Source organism: Mercenaria mercenaria, chromosome 6, assembly GCF_021730395.1.
Source record: "Mercenaria mercenaria strain notata chromosome 6, MADL_Memer_1, whole genome shotgun sequence".
NCBI lineage: Eukaryota > Metazoa > Mollusca > Bivalvia > Venerida > Veneridae > Mercenaria > Mercenaria mercenaria.
This window is the reverse complement of record NC_069366.1, coordinates 78932764-78958688: the sequence shown is the minus strand read 5'-3', so window position 1 is coordinate 78958688 and position 25925 is coordinate 78932764. Positions and strand designations below refer to the sequence as shown.

At 33.6% G+C, this 25925-nt stretch overlaps 1 protein-coding gene across 1 annotated transcript; it reads right to left on the bottom strand.

Annotated features, from left to right (window-relative positions):
* Positions 1–25925, bottom strand: LOC128558094 (low-density lipoprotein receptor-related protein 4-like). Its single transcript, XM_053546923.1, has 16 exons — positions 25919–25925; positions 21852–22053; positions 19252–19515; positions 18383–18635; positions 16959–17118; positions 15983–16093; positions 15404–15577; positions 11103–11261; positions 8879–9044; positions 8345–8404; positions 6944–7078; positions 5950–6055; positions 3743–3905; positions 3470–3601; positions 1185–1415; positions 1–176 (listed from the first exon to the last, which is right to left on the bottom strand). The coding sequence occupies exons 1-16, from the start codon at positions 25923–25925 to the stop codon at positions 1–3; spliced, it is 2499 nt and encodes an 832-aa protein (XP_053402898.1).

Below are 25925 nucleotides of genomic sequence, written 5' to 3'. Positions count from 1 at the left end.
TTACCCTGGATGAACAACAATGTCTAGGAGTATCTCTTCAGTTATATCCTTCTTTAGCCAAATATTTACCCCAGAAGGTGTCAGGAAACCAATATGTGGACTGGAATGAGGTGTAGTTGTGTAATATAGGTTTCCTGTTGTCAAGTCTTTGTCCATTCGATAAGGGAAGGAATTACCTATGAACACAGGGTCAAAGACATTGATTTGAGTTGGTATTAGATGCGTTTTGGTGTCTTTTGGCACAAAAATGTTTGTAAAATCACTTAAGTTTTTGGATTTCATGGCTGAACTGATCAATTCAATCACATACTACACAGGAAATTGACGGCACATATTTGCATGTTGTACATCTTAAAGATTAAGTTAGTTTTAGCTTCATTTGTTCGTTGGGATTCGAATTCGTGTCTCCACGATAACGCCGTTTTGACCAAGACCAAGCTCTATATTTTTCAGGTGAAATTAAAGGTACAAAGGTAGTAATTCGCCGGATATGCCTCTGTGAAAGCAGGTATTTTTATGTCGAAGTACGCAATATTAGCGTTATTATTACGTGTATTAGTTACATGACCATCGTGTCATTGCATTATGGTGAACCCAGTATTTTGGAGTGTTTTATTGCCTATAGACAGACCTTCAAGACAGGGTAGTCTGAAAGGAAGTGAAAGGCTGGATATGTTGATAAAAAGATGCTATACATTGTTTCTTTTACATAGAAAATAGTAGCGGAGACATTCTTCAAACCTTGATACTTTCAAATTATTTGATGTTTAGATACGGATAAAACATCGAACGTCATCTTGCAACGCTTTATTTCTTTTTTGCCCCCTATTCATACGAACTACCAAGCGATAGAATCACAATTACTATGTTAACTTTATATAACTCAAAATAATCCTTACCACTCTGGTGAATTAAATAATTCATGTTTTTCTAAATTGCTCTTCTATACTCGTAAAAATTGAAAGTCATTGAAAGGGACAAAGGTACTGGGCGGTGCAAAGTGCAAATAGAGTTAGATTTTAATGCATTTCTTTTCATCATTCTATCTCTCATTCATTAAGCAAAGACAATACGATTGGACATGCCTGACAAGTGTTTACCTATGTAGAACTAAAGTATGCCGTCTGGCGGCATGGGATGACTGAAAAATCAAACAAAAGAAGCCAAACAAACTTTATACTTACCTAAATCACCAATTATCTTTTGATCACTGCCGTCCAATTTCGAGCTGAAAATTTCACTCCTGAAATATTCTGACCATATAATTCTCTTCATGTTCGAATCGAAGTAGACCCCTATATAGGCGGTATTTTCTCTGTTCATTATCGAATTAATTTCATGTGTTTGTAGATCGATCTGACGTAAGGCATTATGGGTCCAATCTGACACTAAAATAAAGTTGTCCATGACAACGTCTGAAAAGAACAAAGTAATCTGAAGCCGCACTGGTTTGAGCTCTATTTTGGGTACAGTTTATTTAAGGTTGTGGATCTAAAATGACACTCGGTATTTTCTGATCGAATACGTATTGTGAGGATGCGATTTCGGTATATTCTACTGTTTATGGAAAGCCATTTTCAGTTCTGGCCTAAGGATGCCGAAATAGCATATGACGTCACGTAATTGGACGGAAACTATCGATTGTCATTATGGAGCCATTACCATAATGTAGAGCAGTACTAGTCCATTCTGATCTGATACTTAATAAAGTTGTTCATAAAATAAAGGTGACACAATCTAAACAAGAGGGTCATGATGACCCTGGATCGCTCACCTGAATAATATGAGCTGCATGTTTCAAATGTGTCAAATTGATGGTTTTTAGACATTTTTTGGAAGATTTTCCGATGTACAATCAAGTAACCCCTGGGGCGGGGCCAATTTTATCCCGGGGGTCATCATTTGAACGTAGCGTGTAGAAGTCTACTAGGCAATGTTACATATCAAATATCTAAGCTCTAGGCCTTCTGGTTTATTTTTAGAAAATTTTGAAGATTTTTTTTATGTACAATCAAGTAACCCCAGGGGGCGGGGTCAATTTGACCCCGGGGGTCATGATTTAAATAAATTTTGTAGAGGTCTATTAGGCAATGCTACAAGTCAAATATCTAAGATTTAGGCCTTCTGGTTTTTTTTAGAAGTTTTTTTTGAAGATTTTCCTATGTAAAATGAAGTGACCCCTGGGGCGGGGTCAATTTTGATCCCGGGGGTCATGATTTGAACAAATTTTGTAGAGGTCTACTAGGCATTCCTACATGTGAAATATCTAAGCTCTTGGCCTTCTGGTTTATTTTTAGAACATTTTTGAAGATTTTCCTATGTAAAATCAAGTGACCCCTTGGGCGGGGTCAATTTTGACCCTGGGGGTCATGATTTGAACAAATTTTGTAGAGGTGTACTAGACATTGCTACATGTGAAATATCTAAGCTCTAGGCCTTCTGGTTTACTTTTTAGAACATTTTTGAAGATTTTCCTATGTAAAATCAAGTGACCCCTGGGGCGGGGTCAATTTTGACCCCGGAGGTCATGATTTGAACAAATTCTGTAGAGGTCTTCTAGGCAATTCTACATGTCAAATATCTAAGCTGTAGGCCTTCTGGTTTATTTTTTTAAAACTTTTAAAGATTTTCCTATAGAAATCTATGTAAAATCAAGTGACCACTGGGGCGGGGTCAATTTTTACCCCGGGGTCATGATTTGAACAACTTTAGTTGAGGTCCAGTAGGCAATGCTACAGGTCAAATATCTAAGCTCTAGGGCTTTTGGTTTTTGAGAAGAAGATTTTTTTGAAGTGACCTCTGGGGCGGGGTCAGTTTTGACTCCGGGGTCATGATTTGAATAAACATGGTAGAGGTCCACTAGGCAATGCTTCACACCAAATACCTAAGCTCTAGGGCTTCTGTTTTTTTGAGAAGATTTTTTAAAGTTTTTCCTTTTGGTTGCCATGGCAACCAGAGTTCTGCATGTAATTCAATTGTTTGAACAATGTTTGTAGAGCTTCACCCAAGAAACATTCCTGTGAAGTTTGGATGAAATTGGCCAAGCGGTTTATGAGGAGATGTCGTTTAAAGTCAAAGTTTACGGACGGACGATGGACGACGGACGCCGGAGGGTGAACGATTAGAATAGCTCACCCTGAGCCTTTGGCTCTGGTGAGCTAAAAAGGAAAAAGGGATTCGAAGCTAGGGTTTCTCGAGGAAAATATATACCTGTATTGAAAGGGAGTTGATATGAAAAAATCAATTCTAACGCCACGTACTGAAATTTAACAGTAAATTCACTAGATGTACAAATGAGATCCAGGAACTATTCCTGGAAATTATCCGAGGATAAACGAAACGGCCCATTTACTAATGCAATCAAAGAGATAATGCAAACAAAGTCACATGAATTCAAGCAGAGATACCTTTATCCTTCGTCTTATCATTGGCTTGATCTATTAAAATCGACCATTTTTCAGATGATTACCTGAACGACTGCTGACTTTGTCGGTGTCAAGCTTAAAGCCAATACTGCATTCACAAACTTTGACCATGATATCACCATTATACTTAGGTGTGCAGATCTGTTCACAGCCGCCATTCCTATGTGTGCACGGACCTGTAAATATTTTTCGGGATAACTTTATAAGTGTCAAATACAGTTACGAAACTAGACCGACAAGCCGCGTTTTTAGATTTTGACACGATCAGATATTTCAGTTACGGTCGACGACCGTCTTTTTTTCTTGCCATCACTTACTTGCTGTTTCAGGCAGAAATGGTTTTATATCCAGCACTTTCATGTCAACAAACGGCGACGTGTTGCCAAGAATGCCATGCGCCCCAGTTGTATCGGTACCATAGTCTTTGGACTTCCAAACATTACCGAATGAAGGGTGAATGTAAATCCAAGCTAAATAATTCTGAAATTAAAGAAGAACCCAACTGTCTAGATGAATTGCCAGGACAAATTTCTACTTTATTAAAGAATATCGATGGTCTTTTTTTTGTCATAAATTGAACAAAATGGTGTGTCAAAAAAGCTTTCCTTCACTTCAGTAGTCTTATAACTTGCATTATAACTGTCTATACACGAGTCTTCAGCTTGTCCCGTCAGATAAAAATCAAAGAGGAAAGCGTATCGTCAAATTGTAAAAGGGCTGAACGTAAAACATGCGGTGTGTCTCAAAACAACCGGGTCATAACATCTTTTAATCAAACTATCTTTGCAAAAACATTTGGAAAATTTACATGACACCAAGTCTTACGAAGTTTGTATGTAACATCCCTGCTAAAGTCAAGTTTTGAAAAGTGTTGCCGCAGAACTACCTCCATATTATTATCAATTTTGAAATCATATCTGAATTCCAATGATACAATTAAGTTAAAAAATACACAGTTTATGAATGCGGTAGCCGCCCTGATGAGGGAATTGTTTGGTTATTCTTTGAAATTTATCAAAAATTGTCAATCAGATTAATTTGGAAATATATATCCGAACAACTTGCGCGAGGTAAATCCCAGTCTAGACGCGAGGTAAATCCCAGTCTAGACGCGAGAAATTTACAACATTTAAATTGAAATCTTGTCTTTGTCATTTTTCAAGTTTAATATGTATACTATTGCTAGATATATAAAGATGTAGACAAAAAATGAAATGTTGGTTTTAATCACCTGGAGCTCCCAAGGATAAATAATACCAACCATTTGAGCAAAATTATCCGTATTTAAAATATCACCCAGATTGCGTGATGTATTGTTAAATGCAGTAATCATATCTGGAGAAATGCTCAATAAAAGGTCTCTTTCACTGTCGCCATGTAAAGACATTTAGTATTACGTTTACCTAAACAAAAATGAGTCTGGTATGCTTTGTAAATATTCTATATCACTTTCACTTTAACACATAAGAGTCTGGTATACCTTGTATAGACATTCTATATTACTTTCATTTTAACATGCCTTGTAAAGACATTCCATATTACTTTTATTTTAACATGCCCTGTAAAGTTATTTTAACATGCCTTGTAAAGACATTCTATATAACTTTCATTTTAACATGCCTTGTAAAGACATTCTATATTACTTTTATTTTAACATGCCCTGTAAAGATATTCTATATTACTTTCATTTTAACACAGAAGAGTCTGGTTTACTTTGTAAAGTCATTGTAAGTTACCTTCATTTGAACACAAAAATCTAGTTTAGATAAGCCATTTAGATTAAACATTAACATGACTCAAGCGTCTTACAGATATAATTTACACGTAAATTATATTGCTTACATGTTAACTTGATTAAAGCCTAGTTTAGGTATACCATAGTGTTTGCATTTTATCTTGATCAAAGCTCGTTATAAGATGCACCATATCAATGAATATGCTACGTTTGATATAATTTCTTGACTGATCCTTTTCGTTTTATTGTCGCCAGTTCCTATACAACACAGTTTTTAATACTACTTCTATAGGACTCAGGAAGACGTCAAAAGGTCAGCCTTGAAATAATGTATTTCCTTTTTGTTCGCCTTTTCCTAGATGTAAATATACACTTTTCAACATGCATACGAGTATTATCAAAATATATTCCTTACAAAGTACATCTAAATTTAATAAGTCAAACTGATGAATTTACATTTTATGCAGATTAGAAGTTGAAGTAACACATGCTTAGGAGCAGGGAGTGGGTTAGTGAGGGCTGCTCACAGCAGAAGGGGGACTAACATATGCTTTTGTCCTTACCCTATTTTCACAGAAAAACAAATGCCTTTTTTGAAAGAGCAATGAAGATGAAATGGCAAGTTTAATGTTTACATTGTCTATTGTTTATGGTAAGAATGTATGTGTAGAGAAAGCATGGCTACGCTTGACCGGTTGCTCCATCCCCCATCCTCCGCATCCTAAACCTCTCCACTTTGAAATTGCTCAACTTTGATAGCTCGATTCTACTAAAAGATATTACACTCACCTTATAGTGGAGAAGCAAATATGCCGTTTGGTCTTCTAGACTTGCAATTTGTTCAGATCCATTCAGAGCCGTTTGGTGCAGACTTCCGTTCGATAAAAAGTAAAATCTGAAATTTAAATACTATCATACACTGAAATGAAATAAAAACCTAATTTGTGTTCCCGTCATTTCTAAAAATAAATCTGAAATTGAAATGCATCCCGTAGATATAATGTAAAATTGAATTGCACAAGTTTCCATGTTTGTACGTTTATCATTCATAAATATAACAAGGCTTGTCACATAACCTCCCATCTGATATTCAATCACACTCTCTATAATGTCTGCATTGGAAAAAAAGTGGAATTTTTCTTCAGAAATAATAGCAGTTGCAACTTGAACTTTTACAGAATGAGATAAAAGATTTTTCGTTATTGATAAAATATGACAATAACTTGGAAACCTCAGAGTCGGAAAAAGGGTATCCAATTTATCGTAAGACAGACGTTTCTGGGTAGAAGATCTGATGATGTGTCTGTGATTATGAACCTTTCCTGCGGTCGTTGACAACCGTTCAGGCTGTCCTTTCCTGCGGTCGTTGACAACCGTTCAGACTGTCCTTTCCTGCGGTCGTTGACAACCGTTCAGACTGTCCTTTTACCGCAGATGGTTTAAATTTTTAATTAAGAAATAATTATAGCAAAAGAATGCTTTAACACTATTTATGCACGATGGGCGGTTATACGTCGGGCTTAATAATATCACGAGGGCGCAGCCCGAGTGAAATTATTTGACGACGTATTACCGCCCAAGTTTTTGCTATAAATTATTTCAATTCTAATATGCCTTTAATCTAAAACAGTAGATAAAATATAGTAGCGCTCTTTCTTGGTCGCAACAAAAACTTTGACTTCACCGCACGTTAACGTGACGTCATTCTAGCGTAAGCGTGTTTTAACAGAGACAAGCATATCAGAATAAACCATTATATTAGAAGAAATTTACTTATACTTACAACTGTGCCTCATTATCGTAGACTAGGGAAGTTATTTCAGATAACCCAGAAACAACTGTGCGACGATCCATTCCATCAAGGGTCATTGTTTGAAGAGATGCATCACCTTGATTGCCTTCCACCCATGCCATCCGTCTTGCAATAGTAGCAAAATTATAATTTACAATGAAGACATACCTGCTGTTGATCTCATGTATTAAGGTTCACATAATAGTCACTTTCCATGACACAGGTAACCGCACTTCTTTTCATAAATATCATAACATATAGTGATTGTTATAATTTATATACTATTTTGTTTTACATTTAAATACTCCACATCATTTATAAGTCTGACGATGATGTGTTAATAAAGAGGTAGTAGGGTTTTCATAACAAAATTACTTCTAAACTTCTCAAGTCTTATAAGGATATTTAACAGACTTACAATAACATACTTTTGACCTTTCTAATATAAATGTCAAATAAAGCATGGCTATCTTGGTAACAGCTACATAAATTGTTTTCAAATTCTCCCAAGTATAGACATTTTAACCATTTTATGAACAGAATCATTATACATGTACATGTAACTGGAACTCCCATTGAAAAGAATAAGATATCTTTTGTTTTTTCAGATATTAAGAGGACCCATGTATTACTAACGGGTGTATATTTTGTGATGAAAGGTCCCTTATAAGAAAGTTTGAAGATTAAAGTCGGATTTCTGCTGTTTGATACACACATTGGTGATTTTTCTTGTATTATATCAGATATCAATATACAAACGCATGATAATCGACATGTTCTCGATTTTTTAAACTTTTGAAACTTGGAGATCGTTGTTCTAAATCCGTGAGACATTTCGTGCATGTGGTTTTAGTAATATGAAAAATATTGCTATTCTATCTAAGGAAGTACTAGACATTTCGTACGGCGTATGCCATTATTATAATACTGTCATTCTTGTTGTTACAGTAGCTATACAGTAGCTTATTATGATAAACAGAAGCAAGTCTACCAATGGTCCCGACTTGTGTATTGGCCCTTATCGCCAATACGCAGACCTTATTATCTCCATAGGCCACATACCAGGCATACCAGAATCAGTGTCTTTAAAGATAGCAAATGCATAAATGGCTTCTAATTAAATCAGTCTGAGAAAAATTAAAAGCAATTATTTTTGTAAAGTGTTTAAGGTGACTGTTTTGTGGCTGATTCTAGGTAAAACTAAATATGTTTTTGTAATTTTCACAAAGAGGCACATAGGATCAAGAAAATGAAATATAGATATGATATCGGTTTAAAGATATATAACTATGCTTACAAAAGTAAAACATAAAACTACAAGAAAAGAGAACAAACCAAAACAAGCCTCTGCGTACATAGATCGGTATATAAGGAAGATTCTTTTATTTATACCTTATCCAGAAGTAAAAGTTGTATATTTGTTTAATCACATTAAACTTTAACTGCTTAATCCTGTGACAATAACAAAATTTTATATTCAAATTTGCTTAATTTAATAACAAGAACTATATTTTTTTCTATATGATTAAATGTTTAACTTTAATACACACTAAGGCCAGATTATGAACTTGTCTTTATACTAAATATACTTTATTTATTTATAAGTAAAACTTAAACGCATATATAACATAGTACTCACTCCTTTTGCAATTATGATACGACATTATTTTATGGGATGCTGTTAATGAAATAGATAAGCGACTTCACGAGCCTTTTTAACAGGATTGAATTGCATAAAATTAACCATAGTAACGTAAAATACTCAAGAGCCGATTAAAGGCGAAATTAGATTGTATAATTATAAAAATACCTTTTTACAATCACAACAAAATCATGAACATACAACACAATGTTGACAGCATTACCCATAACATCCTATTTTTACAAGACATAACATCATTTTTGGATGATCTTTGTATAACGTACCTTAATGTGGGAAGAATAATGATATTTCTCGGATTTACAAGTGTTACAGAATTCTCAACTGAAATTCTCTTTCCAGACTTTGTATCGACATCCACGATCCTAATGCTGCCGGTGTCTGACTCGGACCAGTATAAGTTTTCAGAGTAATAGGTATCATAAGCCATGCCTGGACAGAAACGGAAAGCGACTAATAATTAAACTACTGCAACAATGAATCTAAACGAAGCGAAAAGTGTTAATACGTAAACTTAACAAAAGTTCACTGATGATAATGTTATGGATATTTCACCACAATAACAGAAGGGAAACATCTTGAAGAAATAGCTCTGTGCTCAGAACACAGAACACTATTGCCACAGCGCAAATACTGGGCCATTAAGGATATCATCAAAACACTGAAATAATCAACAAACTACAATCAAAAGTTTTATAAAATAGAAAAAGTGAAAAAACATAATAAACAGGATCAAAATGTATATTCAACGTAGGAGTTAACAGATATCTTGAACCATGTGCCAGATTATTTTTGTCATTTCTCAACGTGATGTATAATTACATATTGAACTCTGCTGAAACAAAGTGTAGTATTATAATCTTTCTAATATTCTATGTTTATTTCAGTATTACAGCACATCTGTAGTTAAATATCAAACAAGTTGCCATTTTGTGAGTTCATCAGTGTATCTCAATGGTAAAATGCAATAACTGAATTATGACGTGATTGGCATCAGACAAATTGACTGGACGCCGGTGGTGGCCAAGACCAATTCTGTTTGGCATAGATCATACACATCACAGAGTGCAGCTGCAAAGTCCATAACGTGTTTTTACAGACCGGTATACATGTATGTGTCCATGTATACTTTTACCCTGTTCAATTAGGTAGTTATTAAATCATTTAAATTGTTAATTGGCAAAGTTTATTTGACAAAACGGTACCCGTATTGATAGCCTTTTTTATTAACCGCTTTAAATGCCGCACTTTTTCACCATATACGTGCTTCCCATTTAAAGAATATTTCATTGACGCGACAAGTGACATACATAAAAGTGAAGCAAACAGGAAAACGTATCTATAAAAGTGTCGTGTATGAAAATTCCTGATCATTTTCGCACTAGTGTTATCAAGCAGTATGCAATTAACCTTTCGTAACAGCTAATCAAAATAAAACAAACCATTCCAAGGTGTTCATAATCCTAAATGATCTTAATGTGATTTATTTGGTATAATGTACGTGACATGCATGGTACATCATCAAAAAAATAAATGCATTACGTGTCCTTGTATATATACCAAAAACATCTAAAAACCATTTGATAAAGAGAGAATTTCTTTGGCGGTCCTTTAATGTACTGTAAGTCTTAGAAGTATTTTTTATTTATAACAAAACTGGGCTTGAAAATTAATTTACAAAAACAGTGTGTAATTACATACTTGTTATAGGACATAAAATAGTGCATCACTACACCGTGTTATGAAAAATATGATGTAACTGTACTGTTCTTATAAAAATCCAAAGTTGTCATAATTTTGTGCATGTATATGATGGTAAGACTGAGATGGGAAGCGAAGGTCAGTTATTCAGTCAGTAAATTTTCAGAAACCTCCCCTTCGAATAATAAATGGTATTATCCAAAATAAATGATGCACCAGTCCATTTTAGGAATTTAGCAGGGTAAGGGTTAACATGTTTAGTCTCAAGTACGCAAACTAAATAATTATATTCCAATCTTACTACGAGAACACTGTATTTTTGATCTGCTTAGCTTTATAATACTATGTTAAGTATCAAATTACAAAACTGTGGTATCTGAACAAGAACGAAATTCATTTATATATCTATAAATGCATATAAACGCATCATTTTGTCGTCTTGAAAGGTTATATTTGCACAGATTGTTAACACTTAGTAAAATCTGTTCAACAAAATGTGCTTTTGAATGCAATGAAGGGCCAGTCCATATAACATTACCATCAAAACATTTTTTAAAATTTAAGCGTGTGGAAGTTTTTTTTTTAAATTTGTTTCGATTTAAAGTACCAAACTTTTAACTAAAGATTGTCCAGTCACTATGTCCCTTGTTATGGTATCTTGAATAGAAGCAAAATGCACTGAAGAAAACTAAAGCGCTGCACAAACTGGTAATAAACAATACTATAGAAAAGAAACAAACTAATTTAAAACATAAAATTATGCTGATTTAAGGATAAATGACAACGTACCGCTTATTTCCCCAGATGCTTGAATTATAACTTCTTTGGCATCGTTTTCTATCGGCAAATCCACTGGTCTTTTATATATTTTGTTGTCCGCAGTGGCAAAAATGACAATTCTGTTGCTTATGTCCAGATCAAACATCTTGATCAATTCATTAGGTGATGCTGAAATAGTCACCACAAGCACCGTGTAATTTGCAAGTGTCCCAATGACATTAACACATTTTTGTCAAACTTTAAAAAAAAAATAAAAATAATGCAGATGCAAATTGACAAATCATAGCTTCAGATGACTATACAAGCTACAAATCCTGTCAACTAGGGATATAAGTACAAATATTTATTCTTATTGTATGGATACCAGCATTGTTTTACTTGTTAAGCCTGCTAAAAACCCACTTCTTTGTACAATATTTTGTTAACTGACCGATACATAGATGCTTTTTCTTTCTTCTTCATTAAGCAGCGTAGAACAGTATTTTATCCTAGGGTCACTTAAATACTTTTAAATATGTATATATGTTTATCTTGTTTAAGCTATACGTTTTACGTTGATGATTTCTGTTAAAGTGGAATGCATTATTTTTTGTATGGGTATTTGTTTGTATTTTTGCAATTTATTCTGTAAAGCACTTTTGAAGGTGTACATGTGCATGAAAAGAGTGCTATAAAAATGTGGTATAATAATAACTTGTGATTTACAGCCAGCTAAGAAAGAATAGAAACATCAGTTATTTTGTACATCTGCAAATATTGCATAGTCTTTGCCACCCCTTTTTACTTCATGTTACAAGACCACCAAAGAGATAAAAAAGTAGTACTTAAGACGTTATATAAACGAAATATTCAATATGTTTTCAAAATTATTTAAAGCCCTGTCATTGAAAAACTGAGTGTCTTATATGGTGAAATCACCATGCCTCTTATGATGCTGTATATCAACCCACAACCACAAGTTGCTATCTTTCTGAGAAAATGTTACGATAAATTAAGGACACATCACGGATGAGATATTTTAGCATTATTGTCAAATACAGTCGGCTTTAAAATTTTATTACCAATATATGTACTTATTAGATAAAACCTCAATATATATATACAAATCTAAAGGTTCTGTTTTGATTAATTACAGTACTGTGAATGGCTCTAATTAGTGTCAGTTCATTGGAACAATATGAATTCTTACAGGATTTGGATACAGAACACGAGAGTAAGTTAATAGTCAGTCCTTTATTGTTTAAACTTATGAGTATAGAAGCGCCTTTTTTTGTAAAGAAATTCTATCTGGAAGGTATGAATAAAGCAAACTTTTAATTTGGTCATTAGTCATTTACCACCTGTCTAATTTTGTCATTAGTTTTCGCGATCTGTCAAAATTAGTTGTGTCTCTCAATTTTGCATTTGCATTTTTTTTTGGCAAGTCTCTTGGTAGTATATTATAGTGTGTAAGATAACAATAAATTTCCTAACAATGAATGTGCTAGAAATTGTTTTGTTGGGCTCAGTGAAGTCACATAATAATTTCTATGTTCTAGTTAATTGTTGGTAACGAGGGCACCGAAACGTATTGTTAAGGCAAAGAAGGGTTTTTTCTGATGGGTGAAGAAAATAGTTATGTGACTCAAAACGTTTTTTTTTTCGGCGAACGCCGTCTAAAAACGAATTCGTTACCTATGTCACGTGACTTCAGTTTGCAAATCAAACTACTTGATAACGCATTATAGATAATTTATCAAAATGGAAGATTTATGCAACACTCTGCCTGATTGGACGAGAGTGTCAATTTCTTTCACTCTGTTGATTGTGCTACGCTGAGTGAAATGTAGACAAAGCGTTTATCCTAAACGACGATGTTCTCAGTTTTAAAGCTAACTTTGGCTCAGTATATTTAGCAAGAATATTGATATATCTCAAAATGATAAGTAAGTTTAATAAATATGATAAAAACCTGTTCAAATACCAACATATATCAAATTAAAGAAAGAGCTGAATACGGTCTGCGTATCACATGAATAAGGGTGTGATAAGAGTCTTTTATGTAGAGAAGTGCTTTTTAAAAGATTTTCCTTGTTACAATTGTCGTCTGTATATGAAAAGGTTTCTTGCTTTTGTGACTTATTCAGATTACATATTAAAATGAGTGCTTGTTTGCTTTGATATATTTGTTATAAATTATTTAACTGATTTATTATATATGAATATTTTTCTTTAGTACGGTATGCAAATATTGAAATCAGTTGAAAAGGGAACTTGGGCCCTTTAGGGACCACTATAGCTAAAAGTAGATATTTCTTTCTTCGCATTAACCACTAAAATATAATGGATTTTTTATCAAACTCGATGTGTAACAATATCGTAAGGTCTCCTGCTATTTTGTTACAAATGGGGATAGGGACCAATTTAGCCAAAAATATAAACACGTTTAATGACCTCTTCTCATGAACCGCTTCATGAATCTTCATCAAACTACTGCTGTAATTATTCGTCTAAGGATAAACGAAACAAAATTGCAACCCTAAGAAACCTTTGCAAAAAAATTAAAAGAGAACCATTTAAATTGTTAAAGTGCGGTGTTTAGTTTTGCAATTTGAAAAATGTTAGATGAAAGATGAATGTTAGATGAAAAATTCATAAACTTCTTTCCTTATTACAATTCGCCGACCATCATTTTTAAAGATATTTCTTACTTTTCGTTACTTGTCAGTCACTGCAAATTAAAACGTTGTACCACTTTAACGTAACGTCTTTGATTTTGACGAAAGTTTCTTTATAAGTTGCCTGTTGTATTCACCTACCTGAAATAGTCTTTTTCTACACTTGATTATTACTGCAACTCATTGATTTCATTTGGGATTAAAAGTCTATATAAAGTGTGCTTGAGTGTAAAGAAACGTGTAATAGTTTAGTTATTTCATATGAATGTAAGCGCTTTGCAACGGGAATCATGGATGGGTTGTTTAAAAGAAAATTAAAATTATCAACTGAATATTTCTTTCAACATTTTATCTAATGTTGAGATTAGCTGAACTAAATATTATACGACATGCTTAATAAAAGAAATACATTTCACCACAATGTAAGAAGTAAGGTATTTCAGGCCCTAATTCATTGTTTTATTTTTCTTTTCTGAGCAAACAGTTTTGAGATTTAGTTAAAAATACATTACTGAGAGGGTGACAAGAATATTTGCAATTAATACACATGTACAAAGGTATTGAAATGCAACTGTATGTACACTCACCACTTTAAATATTTTGATAAGTTGTATACATGTTTTGTTTTTCTGTTATGGGGTATTAAGCTTCACGCTTCCAAAATATCATTTTATAGATTTGATTAACCTTCACTAAAGTAATTGTACAAAGTCTGTTTAACAAAATTCTGTATAAATCAGTACAAAAGGATTATCTGTCATTTATAAACTCGATCAAATAGACTGCTATTATTCTACTTGGTTGTTAGTTCTATGCTTCAAAATGATCTTACTATACACGTGTTTAAGATTTCCGAGATATGGGTCTTTTAAATTTAATTTTTCTGTCTCTTTAACTAATACCAAAAGCAATTACAAATATTGAAATCCGCGGAAAAAATATGTATCATAACATTGAATGTGTATCATCAACGGATACCCGATCAGCTTTATTAAATTTTCAATGTTTTCTAGAATAATTCGGAAAATCAGTTTTAGTCGCGCATAATGTATTATTTGATTCAAAAATTCTTATGAATTCATGTAAAACCTACGGAGTAGAACTTCCAGATGTGGAAGGATTTGGTGATACTCTTTCTCTATTTCAAAAAGAATATCCCGACAGAAAAAAAAAGTAAAGCGGGATACAAACAGGTAAATCTTGTTAAAGATATTTTAGGGACTGAGTACAATGCACACAGCGCAGACAGTGATGTATATGCTTTAAATGCCCTATTGAAAACGGTTGAAAATTTTGAAAAAAAAATGAAAATATATTCAGTAAAAGAAATAATAACAAGATTGTCAATACTTGAAAATGAGAAGAAATATCAGAAATCTTACGAACAATTTATTGCTAAAAATATTATGACAAGAACAAAAGTATAAAAAATATATCAGGCGCAGAAATTTCTATGGAACACTTAAAAAACATTCATAACAGGTCGGGTTGCGAAGGCCTAAAAGTTTTATTTCAACAGTTAGTGTTCAGTTATGCCAAAAATCATTACATTCTGAGATGGTGCCAGAATTCGTGAGGAAAGTAGCGAACCTGTTGTTTGGCTCTCCTTTGTAAAGTCATTTTTCTCTGTTACTGCGTAATAATATTCATTACCTGTTGGTGCTGGTGGTGTCGATGAAACTGGTGCCACTGTAGAAGCAGGTAGTCCGATGACTGTGTACCTACAAACCACATCATGGCCAGTGTAGGCAAACCATCGAATGTCAAGCATGCAAATATGTGTAGCATTTGCAATTACAATAGCTTTATGGAATTTGGCATATGATTCTGAAAATACGGCAACAATGATATGTAATGAAAAATCTTTTTCCCCCTCTCTCTCTATCTATTCTGACGGTGTCTTCTTTCATATGGATAGTTTCAAAATAGTTTAATTTGATAAATTCTTTACTTGTTTTGGCTATAAGAGGCAATCGAGTCGCATATGTTTATTGATTGATCGACACTCTTTCGTACATATTAGTCAAAGTTTGAAAATATAGTACTACTTTCATCAGAAGTCAAGGTAACCGAATGCACATGAGAGGTAAAAATATCAAGCAGAGGTCGTTTAAATCATAAATCAGAAATAGAATATTTGATATTCATGACCTGAGATTATGTTCAGAAAAAGTTTGTCAGTTGCCCGCATTTTTGTTATTCTATGGATACTTTATACAGAAATAAACATACCCTGACACGCTCCAGTAGTTGTGTTTTTCTCGTATCCCTCTGAGCATATGCATGTGGCATTATTTTCTCCGGATATACAAAGGTGTTCACATTTTTTATCACCACAATGATCTAAGAAGTAGAAGAAAGTCACATACATAGTTTTGTTATATAAAGTTTTCTGTGTTCTTATTACACCTAATAAAAAACTAAATGTGAATATGTGAATATTAAAACACAATTATAAAAAGTGAAAGAAAACGAATCAGCCTTTTTCTAATGCAATGTGTCTTAAGTACATTTTATTACCTTTCTGTAAACGTTTTGTAACCAATTCAGCAAATGACACTGTCCACATAACTTAGCGTGAAGGGTGTTGTACGTTTTATTACTAAAGTCAAAGTCAAACCGAGTCGGCTACTTTTTGTTTCCTTGCAGTCTATGCTTCCATAGAATTTTCTTTAGTTTTTGTGAATCAGCATCGTAATATTTTTCTGGTTCTTTGAGATCATTAAGTCTGTTAAATGTATCTGTATCACAGAGATCAGCTGAACCAAGTACTCTGGGGCGGTGTGTAAGGTGTTATGCATTTCATTACTTCTCAAGAACATATTATATCAAAACGAGTCCCATCAAAATGCTTATAGGTCACAAATTGTGTTTTTGTTATAATAGTTACAAAAACACAAACTGCTACAAATCTGCTTCCATTCTACATAAAACCAAACCATTTCCCGGCCGGAAAAATGTCGTAAATGTTTCTCAATGCGAAAACTCATTCCCCAATAGGAAAGATATCTCTCGTGAGGTAATAAAAGTTGAATATCCTTGACAATCATTGATTGATATGGAACAGCAGTGACACTTTTAATACGTGGTACCTTGTTATATTTCGAGACACGTTTAGAAGTATCAGACGTTTTTGTCAATTATGTTGCCATAACAGAATATAATATGGCGTGCATTATACACAATTCCACAATTACAGAATTCTTACCTTTGTCTTTAAGAGGTTGGTTGTATTCGCTATAGACGACAACACCATAAATTGTTTCTACAGGAGAAACAAGAGTTAAGGTTGTTGACGCTAATCTGCCTGTTGTCTTATTGAATGTGTACAGATTGTCATTGCGAATGTCAGTAACGTAGATGACGTCCTGAATCATATCAATACACATCAATGTCCTAATCATATCCATATGTAAATGTCACACAATAATAACGCTTATAGCATTACATGTATTTATCTAAATAGTGTCATATCTAAATCACAAGGCCAAAAGTACATCAGAAAAAAGCCCGCAATTAGAGAACGTAATCATCCACATACACAGCACTCTTCACATGCATATTGATTATATAAATGTATACTAAACAAAACGGAATCTAAAAGTGAAACACAGACTAACAAACAGACACAAACATGACAGAGAGAAACTAGTTTGGATGTGCCAAAACTCACTAACTCCTCAAATGTTCCAATATAATGAGCCAGTGTAAATAAAGTTACTTTGCGCCAAGTGAATCCCTTATACATTTAACCAAAGACAAACATTGTATGATACAAATATGCTCTTGTAAAGATATACAAATCAAACCCCAATGGAACGTAAACGTATATGCTCAGTCAGTGCACGAAGAGAAACACCTTTAAGGAAACGAGTTCTCACATTATCATACCAGTCCGTGGCATGGCCTTATTTAAGAGAGTCACCCACCTGTCTGTATCAAGAATAAAATAGTCAGGCTTATTGGACCCTGTTCACAGATCTAATTAAAATGAATTATTTGTATTACATGTTTTTGTCAGTGAATTATTGAGAGATAACAGAGAATGTTTATTTTAAAATGTAGTTGTAGCTTTTATATAGTTTTGCCAAAAGCATTTGCTTTACCCTAACTCCAGTAATGTATTTATGATGTTTGCAGCTAATGGTAGATTTCATGAAAACAATTTTGTTCAAAAGCCATGCTTGTATCGGATTAATTAAGTTTACAGGCTGTGTTCAAAGATGTTTTAATTATTTATGATACGTATGGCTTTTTTGGATGGTTCAAACCAACATGACAATTCACCATTTCATCTCAAGTACCAAAGGTCACTTTTACGAAATATAATTTTAGTAAATATTGAAACTATCTAAACATTAACAGTCATTTCTGACTTTAAGAAATAGTATTTATATTGTGGATTAAAAAGCAAAGCGAAGTGACAACAAAATTTTTTTAATCATACAGGTTATGCTTCCCCAGTTAAGAATTTTATAGTACAAGTCCATATCTTTGTTGTTATTTAGGGAAAACCATGGTCGTATGTGGATGTCATTCTTTTCGAAATTAAACTGGATTGTTTTAGTAATAAAAACAGTATTTATTTTGCATGCGTACAGTTTACGGTTCTATAAAGTGAAATATAACTACCTTGTAAACAGCTAAATCAAATAGTACAGAATTTGGTACGCTTGCTATCATTCTCATGTCTTTCCCATCGTATGTTGCCGAGAAAAGGGAGTGTGTGTATGAATCAATCCAGTAAATTCTTTTCCCAAATATGTCTGCTTCCATTGACAGTGGAGACACCATATGTTTGGTAATTAATGTGCGTCTGTCTTTCCCCTTTAGATCTGAACGTTCGATTTTCGGATGTCTTCCATTGTCTGACCAGAACAGGTATCTGCCGCATACAAATATTATTCTATATTTTTTTGTGTGTTTGTAAGTATGCGATTATTTATCACTTACCAGTTGATATCAACACGGTTGTATCTCAGAAATATGTCACTGGAATGATTTTTTTTCTTAAATCGAAATGACATTAACTCACTTCGAAAATCGGACTTTGAAATACGCATTTTGATATTTTAAATGTGTCTAATTCTGTGTTTGGGAAATATACAGTTATCTTATGGGTGTTTGAGAAACTGTCAAAGCTTTTGTCAACTGGTATCAGAGCGATTTTAGAACTGTCTGACTATGGCCGACAGTACAATTATAACTGTTGCCCACGATATTCTGATTGATCCCCAAAAGTCATTAAAATCAATGTGTTGTTAACTTATTAATTTCAAATAAGCCAAACTCGTACAGAAACAAACATTTTTGATAGTCCATCTTGATCTGAAAAGCTTTGCGAGATCGTTATCAATTTAACGCTTGATAAGAGGTGTTCTTTGATAATGTAGCGTTGAACTTGGAACTTGTCTCTTTCAAATTGTTACATGGTAACACTTCCTTATGAAAAAATATCGGTTCCGTATCATATAAGTATTTAAAACATAAATAACCATTACCCTTTCAACGGATCCAGAGCAATACCGTCAGGGGCATCAAGATATTCATCAACAATAATTTTGTAATAATCTTTGTCGAGTTTCTGCTTTTCCCCTGGTACTGCTACAATCCATCTAAACAAGGAGTCAGTCCAGTAGATGGTGTGTGACAGCCAATCAACTGCTAACTGTACGTTACCTTTAGAAACGCCCACGTGCAGAAAATTAAATGTCATACCAGTTAAATTGAGGTCTTTGTTGTATCCACTACCAACCACTATTGACCTGAAAATGAAAAAGACATTTTAGATAGTCTAAACCAAGGTAGAGAGTTTATCAAAAGAATTGCAATGTAGGGCTCGTGTTATAAAAGCTGCAAAATCTCTCGGGAGGCTGCCGAGGTCTTAACATGATGCAAACATGCATTAACGTTGTTCGAGCATAGAATGTGCCAACATATAAAATGGTGGTTCATATGTCAGTAAGAGTTAATTGCCTGTTAAAGCTTGTTTTAACTATTCGTTTCGCACTGTGAGAGTTCTGGGAGAGTAAATAAGGAGATCATGTGCTCTAAAACATCTTTTTTATATTGTCGCGAAATTGGTCCTTTCGCGCTTTAAGTGCATTTCGGTAAATTGTATTAGTATACAGTGGTCTATGTAAAAGTCGGAGGTATGTCCGTATGCTAGTGACGTCATATGGCCATACAAATACACACAGCGCATCCAGTTTGAGCAGATCGTCCTTGGAGCTCGAAGAGTGCACATTGAAGAGAAACTGGAGAAATGATTTATATAATAAGCCATAATTATTACTGGGACTTTGGTATCAATGATTTAGGTGAGGCACCCTCATATTTGCAGCTTCGGCTCATCCTTGCTGGGTCCTCTTGATAGCTATAATATAGCTAATATTATTGTTATATTTGTCCGGGTCACAGTATAAGCAGATGGATTAAGGTTATAGTGCTGAACCTTGGTAGGTCTAAGACAAGGTTTAAAACATACATGTAGTTTGAGACAAGGTTTAAAATATTGGTTTAGGACAAAATTGTTAGGTGTTTGAGACATTTGGTTTGAAATATTTTTAAGGTTTGGACCTAGGTGGTTGTGGAAAGGTCAGTCCCTCATCCTTGCAGCGTATACTCATACTTGTGGTGTTTCCAATCCATATACTCATTCTAGGTTGAGTGGTTCGTGACAAAGTGTTGAAACGTACGGTTTGAAACAGCTGGTTAAAGGTCATAAATTTAGGTTGTTTGAAACTAGCTTGTGTACAATAAGGACCGCATAGTAAATTGATTGTCTGCTTGACTTTTAGTTAATTTATGTTTCAAACAATCCTTTACAAATCATTGGTCGAATCAATCAGAAGCAAGGCAGCTTAAGAAAAATTCATTATACCAGTTTTATACTAATCAAAAGCAGATAGCTTAAGGAAAATTATATATATACAGTTAATAATTAGTTACGCTCAGTACACGTGACAATATATACTTGTGCCTTGGCGAAATGTTCAACATTGTTGAAAGGAAGCGTTTCATTAATTTATTTTAGCATTTTACATATTTCATACTATAAAAGCTTAAATGTAAATTATTATTAAGACATATAAAAAGATTCAAACGGTAGATTTAACTAAAATAATTCCTCTCCTTGTGTAAGTTATGGCACGCACTGAATAGTCGTAATGGTTTTAAATTGAAATAAAGTGTTGTTGGTGACTACTGAAAAAAGAGAATACTGAAAACAAAGGAACGTAGAAATTTGTTAGCAAACGGTTTTACCTAAAGTTTCAAAAGAAAGTTACAAATTGTTAAAAAAAAAACAAAACCAGAAGCGGTTAATGTTACATGTTGTGGTGTTGCCGCTACGCTACTTATGGAGTCTATTTTTTCGCTACATAGAAATTTGAATACTTATTCTATGGTATCGAACACTTTGCACTAATTGAAATAAACTAGTTTTGAACATGTTTTAGTCGAAAAAAAAAAGCCTGGTCGGTTTCTATCTAAACCGTAGTGGACGAGGAACCATAATGGCTCAAAGGCTTAATTTGTGAAATTAACTATTCTTCTTCTTCTTCTTCTAAAGGAAAGGCAAGGCAGTGAAAATGAGATGTACAAGTAAGATGAGGGAAGAAAATGGAGATTTGTATAGTGAGCTTCGACTGAATACAGTGACGGTTATATTCTATATTAGAGTTAAGGACGTTTTCTTCTGATTCCAACACCCAAGGATGGAAACAATGCATGCGGATAATAGAGTTATGGCCTTTGGCAAAAATGAATAAAAAAACTAATATCTTAATTGAATACCAATAATCTTATGTTTTCTTTCTTTCTGATGCATGTGATATAAGCTATTTATAGGGTAACAATATTAATATTTATACCTTACACAAAATCACATTTGATAATCGGAGTGTTGAACTAGAATTTAGAGTCAGTACATGTTGAATAAAAAACACAGTAGAGTTTATAGATCTAAAAATCGTGAAATGAAGCGATTTTCAAACTGAAGTAATAGATAATAGACCAAATGTTGACTAATTATCCAAACTGCATTATACATGTAAAAATAGGACAGAGCCAAAGTTCCATATAATTGATTTGTACTTACGATAGATGGTACTCGTACATATAAAATTCTTTACTTCTAAATTCTACGTCAAAATTGAGAATATGTGTTCTGTCTGAAGCTTTAAGATAAAATCCAGGAATTAGGCCGTCGAAGCTCTCGTACCCAGGATAGATTGGAAGATGACGAACTAGGCCATACTGGTCGTCCTCCTTGTCCAGAGTTGTAATAACCAAACCGCGTTCTGCAATAAGAAAAAACTGATTCTTACAACACTGATGAGTTTGCTTCAAAGATAATGTTCACCTGAGAAATCATTTACTTACAAATATTTACTTGCTGCAGAGATAATGTTCCCCTTGAGAGATTTTTGTTTACATTTTCAAATTTTCAAGTTAGTTTACTGCACAGAACATGTTGTCTTTGAGAGATTGTTTTACATTTTCAAATTTGTTTACTGCATAGATATTGTTGAAATTATTTTACAATCTACTGTTCGTTAACTGCATAGATAATGCTGTTGATGGAGAGATTGTTTTAGATTCTAAAATCCGTTTGTTGCATAGATAAAATTTTCCTGGAGAGAATATTTTTCTGTTTCTTTAATTTATAATGTAAAATAGGATAAATACATCATATCATGAATCTTTCTTTTGAAAAAAATACCTGAGCATACCTTTATACGTTACTTCTTTTATGTATATGACAAAATTCGATGCACGTCGAACTTTATATGTGTTTAACGTAAACTTAAAAGTGACATGTTACGCACTTTTTTTCCACTTAGGTATTATGAGACTTTTTTTTATTTCGTTTAAACGAAATCATTTCGTTTTAACGAAATAACTATTTCGTTTAAACGAAATAACTAATTCGTTTAAACGAAATAACTAATTCGTTTAAAGGAAATAGTTATTTCGTTTAAACGAAATGATTTCGTTTAAACGAACTAGTTATTTCGTTTAAACGAAATAACGAATTCGTTTAAACGAAATGATTTCGTTTAAACGAAATAACATTTCGTAAAAACGAAATCATTTCTTATTTCGTTTAAACGAATTAGTTATTTCGTTTAAACGAATTAGTTAACGAAATAACATTTCGTTTAAACGAAAATAAAAAAAGTCTCACATTACCTAAGTGGAAAAAAAGTGCGTAACATGTCACTTTAGGGGCACCGTAAGAGACTGCCTGGTAAATTGATTTTAGTCCATCCATCCTCACATACAGTGTAAGATTTTGTTTTTGGAACCTGTCTTTCTCTGCTGTATGTGTATGGAATTGTTTCTTGATATTTAACGATTAACACTTTGATGGTGCCCGAAAATTGGCACTGATTAGCTAGAAGAGGATATAAGAGCCATTTTCAAATGAAGTGTGCACTTTGAGTTATATTAATAGTGTCTCGTTTTAATTGATATTTTGTTATTTTCTTTACCAATCACTATGTTAAAAATTGTCCGTAATTTAGTAAAAATGGCGATAGTGCAAACTAAAAAAAGCCGGATAAATATCCAACAAGGAAAACCATGTTCCGAAATCGCAACCTCACCATACTGCAACCAAGCACGCGGACGTGCACATGGCCAACGCACACACTAACACACAAAGCAAGCATACGAGGACAAAACGAACAAATAACGGAACACAGTGGGCATCGCCTTAGAACGGTCAGTGTCAAAAACACTACTGGGGAGCTTAAACCGGTTTTTGGTGCGCATAACCTCACTCTCACTCCCATCATGTTCTAAAGTCACAGGAGAGTGTAAATTAAAGTTAAAACCATTGTAGTCATGGAAACAAATCACACTGCCTTTAATTTTAACAGCTTAGACACTAACCTGTTTAGGTTACAAAGATTTTTAACCGTATTTCAAAATATTTTGTAAGAATGATAATTAGTATACATGATTTTTCTGTATAAAATGCAAACGAGAAGTGAGAAACTGTGGTTTGAGAAATTGAAGCTTAAATATATGTTTAAATAAATAAAAATAAAGCAAATGTATAACTACTTACTTTAACAGACAAATGTCCTAGAGCTACATGAAACGGGAAAGCTAAAAGAATTAATAATTAATTGAAAATACGAAATAGTCTTATTTATTAGATATTTTAAACGTCTCTTTTGTCAGGGTTTCTTAAGACTTTTGAGATACAGTATAGACCAATAATAAGTGTTTAATATTTTGTTCATAAAGTAGCCAGGATATTCTATTTAGGTCATAAAGAAAATGACACCGAAACCGCAGTAAACTCGTTATTATTCATGCTTTCGTACAAATGAATCGGAATGCGTAACCATATAAAGATAATACCTGCCACATATCATTTTAGTTTATATCATACAGATGATAAATACACTAACAAAATTATGAAATATGTAGTCGTTTAAGGACAAGGCAAAAAAAAAGCTGAAGCTGAAGAGTGTTTAATATGCAAATTTTCCTTTAAATGCAAAATAGCTTTAGAGGTACATTTTTTATCAAACCTGGACACATTTTCATGAAGGGTCAGAGACAAACAAACACGAGCTTTCAGCAGTTAAGACTATGAGATTATTTAACTGTGTCGAGAACAATACTGAATTCTATTGAACAACAAGTATTACTGATGTGTGCGAGTCCAACATAATTCAGTATTGTATTCAACACTGTTGAACATGTTGAATTGCCTCTTTATTTCATACTATATAAATGAAATGCCGGGAAAAAATCAAACATTGTAACTAACTAACTAACATAAATTAAGAAATAATTTAAGGCAAAACCGTGTTTAACACACGATTGGCGCCTATACGTCGGGTGTAATAATTTCACGAGTGCGCGATCCGATTGAAGTTATTTTGTACGATGTATAACCGCTCGAGTGTATAAATAGTGTTAAAACACGGTTTTGGTATAAATTATTTTTGATTCTAATTTATCTTTTATTGTAAAATTTAGATGAAATACCATAGAACTGTTTATTGGCACATGCATGGCGCCAAACGATAGGTCGTCACGCTCCATTGTTATACATGCCAAGACCGGAAATGGTAATACGTCTTGTGGAATAGTTCCATTGAGACGCAAATGATGGCGGCTAATAAATAACTCCGTGCGTGCGTGTGTGTGTGTGTCAATTAATTAAGACAGTTATGTAATTTGACATTTCGTTTTAAACATGTTTTTAAGTAAAATATTTGATCAAATCTGAAATGCGTACATGGCACTAAATATCACGTCGATGTGACGTCAGCATAATTATCGTTGTGATGATAAAAGCATATAAGGATCTTACATGCCTGTCTGTGTAAGACGGTTTTTCACCTACCAGAGGGACAGTGTTCAAATGTTAGATAGTTTTTCTTGCCTAACACGTTCAAAATAGGTCGATGTTGCATATAAATTTGTGTATTTCCTTGCATTATCTATACAGTTTGACTGTGACTCAATGCAGACTTGGAGCGCCGGTATAAATTACAGACTCCGGTACATACCGGATTAACTAAATTTGAACGAAAATATCTTAAATGTATATATTTTGTAACCATGGTGATACTAACCCTAACCATTAGTCAGTATTTTATGCAAATTGTACACTAAATGCATGCGGTCATGCAAAAATATGCATATTTTAGCCGTGCGCTACAATTGACAATCACTTTCGGGCATGCGCAGAAGACCGTTCCAAGTCTGCAATGAGTTACATCGATACAGTTTATGACGTCATAATAGTGTCAGTACTATGTGACGTCACTTAAGTGCACGCTATTTACGACACGGGGTTTTCCCTGGGGAAAGACAGGAGGATCTATTTGCTCATACAAATGTATACTTTCCCCGGTAGGTAGGCAAGAACTGTTAGTCATATTAGAATACAATATTAAGTTCATATTCTTTACTGATAAAACGTAAGTTCAGTTTCCAACATTTACTCCCAGTGCCAAAAATCAATAACGTAAGAATTTTAACAGAAAACATTAGAGTCATTTCGGGTCATGTCGGACGTCGGGTAATCTCGAACACGTGTTATTTAGATTTGTTCTCCACATAAAATGACATTTTGGTGACGTAATATATGACGTGAGCAACCGCCATGTTTGAAAAATTACAAAACAAACTTACCATACAT

Excerpts from the sequence above, each read along its gene's own strand:
- LOC128558094 (XM_053546923.1), bottom strand. Across the intron at positions 16,094-16,958 it reads CCAACCTCTTAAAGACAAAG|ATCATTGTGGTGATAAAAAA; the intron begins GTAAGAATTCTG and ends TCTACTTCTTAG. Across the intron at positions 9,045-11,102 it reads AGCATCTGGGGAAATAAGCG|GCATGGCTTATGATACCTAT; the intron begins GTACGTTGTCAT and ends GTTTCTGTCCAG.